This window comes from Syngnathus typhle, linkage group LG6, assembly GCF_033458585.1.
Source record: "Syngnathus typhle isolate RoL2023-S1 ecotype Sweden linkage group LG6, RoL_Styp_1.0, whole genome shotgun sequence".
Lineage (NCBI taxonomy): Eukaryota > Metazoa > Chordata > Actinopteri > Syngnathiformes > Syngnathidae > Syngnathus > Syngnathus typhle.
In genome coordinates, this window is record NC_083743.1 from 15,194,940 (window position 1) to 15,201,820 (window position 6,881).

Consider the following 6,881-nt stretch of genomic DNA (forward strand, 5'->3'; position numbering starts at 1 on the left):
CAATTAAATATTGTGGCAACACCACTAACTTGACAAAACATTTAAGCAAAATTCACCCCACGGTTCATGAAGAGCTGCAGTTGAAACGTGCCGCAGACACTAAGGCAGCGACGGAAAACCCTGCAGCCACACCGAGGCTAAGATACCAAAGTACCTTAGAAGCAGCGTTTCAGAAAGGCAAGACATATCCAGGTATCAGGTGCTAACCAAAAGTCGTAAGCATTTGTGGTTGATGTGCTATTTGAAGCAATAATTACTACGCTTTAGTCAGTCATTTATAAATAAAGTTTTCCCCTTTTCAATTTGTGGTCAAACGCCATACGTTTTATTTGTAACTCCACTTCCTATAAACAACACTAAAGTATTACAATATTAAATGTAAGTATCCAGTGGCTTTACAAATTGATAGTTTTGCTGCTCATGACGATTAAGCCCTGCATCTCTGTTGGTACCATGTCTCTTTTTAGATTATACTAAAAGACTAAACTTTTTCCCAACAACAGAGAGAGAGAGAGAGAGAAAAAAGTAAAGAATAGCTCCTTTTTATTAAAGTTATACTATTAATATGCATCTTCCACTAATGCAGTGGTCACCAAACTACGGCCCGCGGGCCGGATACGGCCCACGGGACCGTTCAATCCGGCCCGCCAACCCTGAACAAATTGTATTAAACTTTTTTTTTTGTCATTTTGCCTGCAATGACTGCGTTTCCCCAGTAGATGGGGAAGCGCTCGCCTGCGCATTTACTACCGGAAGCCGTGTCAGAAAGCTCGGCGCACACTCACAAGTGCGTGTACGGACATGGCGCACTCGCGCTCTATTTGTATCAGTCCCGAATTTAGAGCGTGGGCTGTGACGACAGCATTCTTGTAATTTGCGCGCTGAGCTTTCAGATGCAGTTTTGCGCTTAAGCCACCCACAAACCTTCCCCTGGAATCCTTCCGTTAAAATGTCGCCCAAGGAAAAGCACGGTGAACACAGTGCCGAGCGTTTAAAAGAGAGTGGCCAATTTGGCTCGACGTACGCGACGTGACGTTCAGCCACATGAACGTCAACATCTACCCGTCACAGATCGAGGTAAACGGACCAACACCTCGGATCTCGCCTAAGAATTGCCACAACAAATTTTACTCCAGACTATGACGCACTATCAAACTTTAACAAAAAAGACAGCGGTGTCTACAAGCCTACTGGAACCTACAAAAGGATTATAAGGAAGGAACACAAGAACTTTAAGAGACTGCTCATATGTGTCAGAGAGGTTCTGCTCTGACAACTGAGCTGAACTTTTATCTGTTAAGATTGTGCATGGCACAACAGAAAGTTAATGTTCCATGGTTTTTTTTCTATGAAGAACCCAGAGAGAGTTATTTAGTTATTTATTTCCTGATTTTTCTGTGAAGAACTCGGAGAGGGTTATTTAGTTATTATTTATTTCATTAATAGTGTTATTAGTTTCCTGACTTTTTTTGTGTAAAGAACCTGGAAAGGGTTATTAAATAACCGTTATTTGGTTATGTGTGGCTTTCTGGAAAACAATAACTTTTTTAAGCTCGCCTACGATCGTCACACTTTTTCTGTTACAAACTGACACCGGCCCGCCATCACAGAAGGGAAAGGTTATGTGGCCCTCACAGGAAAAAGTTTGGGGACCCCTGCACTAATGTCTAAAAAGGTTACTAATTCATGTACATGACGTAATACTTTTTTCTACAAAATTCAATAGATGACTCTCCAAGAGCAAGAATGCCACTGCATTTAAATTGTTTTTTTGGCGGGAAATTACACTTCCGGTATCGATATCGGATCGAATGTCGGGTATTTTGGGTAGGAAATACTTGGTATCGGATCGATTCCAAAATCATTGGTATCGCCCATCCCTAATGTGCATTGCAACTACTTCCGCTGATGACAAGCACTCGGACAGGAAAGGGCGGATTTTTCAGTTGTCTTTTTTTTTTCCAGGAAGCCACTCGGTTACCACGAAGTTAAAGTAAAGTACCCCGTTTGTTCACTTGCAGGCCAAAGTGGTATGTATGTTTTACTTTTGTATTTGATTCGTATGTTTACATAATGAGTTCATAATAAATCCATAATTAATCGTACACTCGAAATCATTTCGTTTGTCTCACTAGTTCTACCTGTTCTACTACTGTGGCTGTGATGTAAGAGAAAGCTAAACTCACAGTAGACATTAGTACTCAAGAACTCCTTTGTGAACGAACTGGCATAAGATGATTTCACCGCAAAGACTCTTTCCAATTGATAAAACGCATACCAAAAGCAATATCAAGTTTTTCACCCAGTGTCCAAAAGGTCATTGAAACAGCGCGGTGACGTCACGTCGCCGCCTCAGTCGATGTCCACGTGATCTTGGGAGGAAGGTTATCAATAGGGGTGTTAATCGCGGGTTTTGTCACGATATAATATCGATATAAAGAACTACGATACGATATTTGCCGATATCTTAAAGCCTGCTGCGATTCATTCACGATATATCGCGATATAGTGCTCTACGATCGATTTTCTTTTTTTAATAAAAAATATAGGACAATATCCTGATTTATAACAATTCATACGCAAAATCAACAAGGTACTGCAAACTCTTTATTTAGGAAATTACAAGAGTATTGTAGTATACAAATTGCTTACTTTAACACTGAACTTTGATGTGTTTTTTCTTTAAATGTGCGGCGAGATTTGTGCTCCCTGAATATTTGATCACCGCATGGCAGGATTTACAAACTGCACGTGTCTTGTCCGTTGAGCCATCTTTTCTTTGGAATCCAAAGTGCTTCCAAAGAATGACTTGAAGCCTAAAGGGGAGCCAATTTCCTCGTCTTTTTGGACACGAGCCATAGCACCAGCCCAGGAGCCGCGTACTAGTTGTCGACTCCCCTTTCATGTGCAGCAACGCCGCGGCGCGTACTGCCCCCGGAAAGAGGAAGCAAGCAACAATGAACTGGATTTCAAAATAAAGTCGCGTCTAATGTCCGAGGTCAAACACGGCGATATAAATCGATGTTTACCTTTAGCATCGATGCCAATAAAACCATCTGCGCTGCGGCTCGACTCGCTCGGGAGGACGGGTGGGGGCGTGGTATTCTCGGCTCAACGCTCCGACTTATACATTATTTTGTGTATGTCATTTATACTATGTATTAATATAGTATTTACATGTTTGAAACTATTATCTAATGTTATAATGATAACATATGCACTTATATGGTTTAATATACACTTATTGATGCACAAACAATGTATGTATGTTAAACAAAGGGTGACACTACTTGGTGGATTTTCACATATCGCGGGTGGTTTTCGAACCAATTATCCGTGATAAATGAGGGATTACTGTATTTTACTGTGTCCAATGTTTATATTATCTGATGTATTTAATTTATACCGCTGGCAGGTGAATTTTCTCTGGGGATCCATAAAGTATCTGTCTGTCTATCTATGAATTGGGTGGGCTTGTACAGACAGGGCGTCGATCTGACCTCTGGTTGCCACGGCGACAAGGACTTTGCCCCGACTATGTTCGGAAGGCGCTCGCTCACATGGTGAGACGAGACGGCGCGAAGAAAATTGTGAACTGGATGTGCGATTTCTTTCTTTTGTTTGACGCACGCATAGACGCATAGCGTTGCTGTTAAAAATGACTGGTTGTCACATTAGTGAGCTAGATGGTCAGTCAGTTAGTTATCGAGAGAGCGAGTCGTTCGGTTAGTCTAAACGACTTGTGAGCTTGTTTGGCGATTGGTCACACGGTTCACTCGGTCCGCTTGCCGGTTATTCATTGTCATTCAAGTTATTGTCAAGCAGCCTTGAGGACCAGGAAGGAGTCGTAAAAAGAGCAGACTTTGGCCTCCGTTGGTATCTTATCGGAAATCGAGCGACCTTCTCTGGTTTGGATGTGGAATGCTATTGTGGCCGTCACGCCTTCTGTTGTGCAAGAAAATCAAGATTATCCCTTTGCTTACAGGTTTCCTCTTGATCAAAAGTGGACGCAAAGACGAGAACACCTCGTTGAGAAGGTGAGAACACGGAGCCCCCCCACGCGGTGATGCTTCCTACTAAATCTGCGCCACGCCAGCCAAATGACTTTACGAGCCCTACGAGTTGCAGTACGGGCATATAAGAAGTCGTAAGACAGCAACGCACGCACGGCCAGGCACCCGCTTACAGATGGAGGAGTGAACGGATCCTCCATGCGAGAAAGATGGCTCTGGATACCAAGAGCAAGGAGCTGCTGTGGAGAACGCTGAGGCAGCTGGAGCAGGACGACTTGACAAACTTCCAGTTCCATATGCACCCCGGTGATGTCGACCGCAACGCAAACCACGTGGACATCGCCGAACAGCTGGAGAAGAAGCACGGCAACAACGCTGTGGAGGAGACCATCAAGATTCTGAAAACGATCAACAACTACAATCTGGCCCAGAAGCTGCGCAGCGACATGGCGCAAATCAAAGGTAAGGTGAAGCCGCCGCACGCCAATGTTGGCTTCTGGTGGGGGCCTTACAGAAAGCAGCTTACCTGATAACTCTGAGATGATGCAAACGAATAGGAGGACGGCTGAAAGAAACTCTGAGCCACTCAACGGCTTTTGCTTCCTTCACTTGCCTCCTTGAGTGGAAGCGACAGCATTGGTGCGGCACGCTTGCGGCCAGGCCTAAAGCAGGGCTCGAAACTAACGATTGCCCGATTGCCCGGGGCAAGTAGCGATGGCAGACGGGCAAGTAGAATTTTTTCCTCACTTGCCCGAACTTGCCCTGCCATAATACCATGTTTTCAAGCTGTAAAAACACGATTTTGTGCATAATTTCTCGCAACTTCTGCCGCTTCTGGTCCGACATTTTGTTTTCTAGGGAGCGGTTAGTTTCTCGTGTAAGTCTGCAATTCATTGATAACGGCAAAGCGCTTCGTAATTAAATGCATGCTCCCTCACTCGTCCCTGGCTCTTCTGCGCCTGCGCACCAGCAGAGCTTGTTTCCGGTTGGCGGACACGAAGGCATATGAAGGCAAAACTTATAGTGTTGTCTTTTTTATTGCAAAAATGTGTCGGGCAAGTAAAAATCCACTCCAAAAGAATTCGGGCAAGTAAAATTTTGTTTCGGGCAAGTAAAATTTTCTCCAACTTGCCCGAGGGCAACTTGGGCAAAAAATAAGCTTCGAGCCCTGCTAAAGACACATTTATGACACTGGATCTCCTTCTACTCCCTCACATGTCTTCTCAGGGGACGACCTGGTCAGCGAAATCAAGAAGGAGCTGCAAGACAACCTGCGGGTGAGCTACTTCAACGCTCCCGAGGGCAACACAGAGCTCAGCCAGCAGAAGCTTCTGGATGACGTCTACACCAAGCTCTACATTACCCGCGGCGTCGATGGTCTTCCCAACAAGCAGCATGAGGTCCTTCAGATGGAAATGTGCGATAAAGACAAGGAGTCCATTGAAGAGTGCGACATCTTCGAAAACGAGAGGCTCGTCCGCACTATGGTCACCGTGGGCTTCGCGGGCATCGGGAAAAGCTTCCTGGTGAACAAGTTTGTCCTGGACTGGGCCAGCGGGAGAACCAACAGAGACGTGCACTTCATCTTTCCTTTCACCTTCCGCAAGTTGAACTTGGAGAAGGAGAAAAATTTTTCGCTGGCAGAGCTCATCCACCACTGCATCTGGGAGAGCAAGGACAACAAGATGCTGGACTACATCTTTGCCAGGATGCAGAACTCGGGAAAGTGCCACTACCAATTGAGCGACATCAAGATTTTGTTTGTGCTGGACGGCCTGGACGAGTGCCGCCTCAACCTGGACCTGAGCGACAGGCGCAAGGTGGCCGTGGACGTGACCCAACCCTACCCCGTGGAGGTGCTCCTGGCGCATCTCATCAAGCGTAACCTGCTTCCCTGCGCACGGGTTTGGATCACCACGCGGCCCCAGGCGGCCAGCAACATCCCACCGCACCTGGTGGACGGCAGAACCGAGGTGAAAGGCTTCAGTGACTCCCAGAGACTGGACTACTTCAGGAAGAGGTTCCCTGACGAGCCGTACATCATCAAGCACATCCAGAAATCGCGCACCATTTTCATCATGTGCCACATCCCCAACTTCTCCTGGCTCACCGCCACTGTTCTCCAACATTATCGGGACAACGGAAAGGGGGGGGGGCTACCCAAAACCCTGACCGAGATGTACACAGAGTTCCTGCTCTATCACCTGGACAAGTCCAAGGAGCGAGAGAGCCAGAAGCACATCGAGTACGTCAAAGCGATGGCAAAGCTTGCTTTTCAGCACCTGATTAAAAACCAACAGATCTTCCCCGAGAAAGAGTTGCGGGAAAGCGGCTTGGATTACCTGCCGGCCGCAAAATACTCAGGAGTCTTCACCGAGGTCTTCAGGGAGCTACCCCCGCTCAAGAAATACCAAGGCCGCACGATGTTTCAGTTCATCCACCTGACCATCCAGGAATATCTGGCCGCTCTGTATGTGATGATGAGCTTGTTCCAGGACAACAAGAACGTGCTGGGAAACCACTGGATGCTTTTTAGAAAGACGCCGCTCACTCGGGTCCATGAGGCGGCCATCCAAAAAGCCTCAGAGAGTGACGGAAACCTGGACATGTTCCTCCGCTTCCTGTTTGGCCTCTCCTTGCAGTGCAACCAGGACCTTCTGGGTGAGCTGCTGAAGGCGCCAAAGAACTCCAGACACAGCAACGCAGGAACGGTCCGCTTGATCAAGCAACAGATAGAGCAGAACTCTCCCGAGGAGAACATCAATTTGTTCTACTGCCTGAGCGAGCTGAAGGACGAGTCTCTGCTTGAGGAGATCCAACAATACCTAAGCTCGGGGTACTTGTCCACGGAGGACCTACCTCCGGCCA

General features: G+C 46.6%; 1 protein-coding gene across 1 annotated transcript in view; it reads left to right on the forward strand.

Moving 5' to 3' along the window:
- The first annotated feature begins 1,909 nt into the window (after positions 1–1,909).
- LOC133155103 (NACHT, LRR and PYD domains-containing protein 12-like) overlaps positions 1,910–6,881 on the forward strand; it is a 10,990-nt gene continuing 6,018 nt past the window's right edge. The window contains exons 1-3 of the mRNA XM_061280118.1: positions 1,910–2,030; positions 3,986–4,475; positions 5,241–6,881. The exon at positions 5,241–6,881 is cut by the window's right edge and continues 133 nt beyond it. Of these exons, the coding sequence (XP_061136102.1) occupies positions 4,223–4,475; positions 5,241–6,881 (1,894 nt within the window). The 5' untranslated portion in view covers positions 1,910–2,030; positions 3,986–4,222. The remainder of the gene's footprint in view (positions 2,031–3,985; positions 4,476–5,240) is intronic.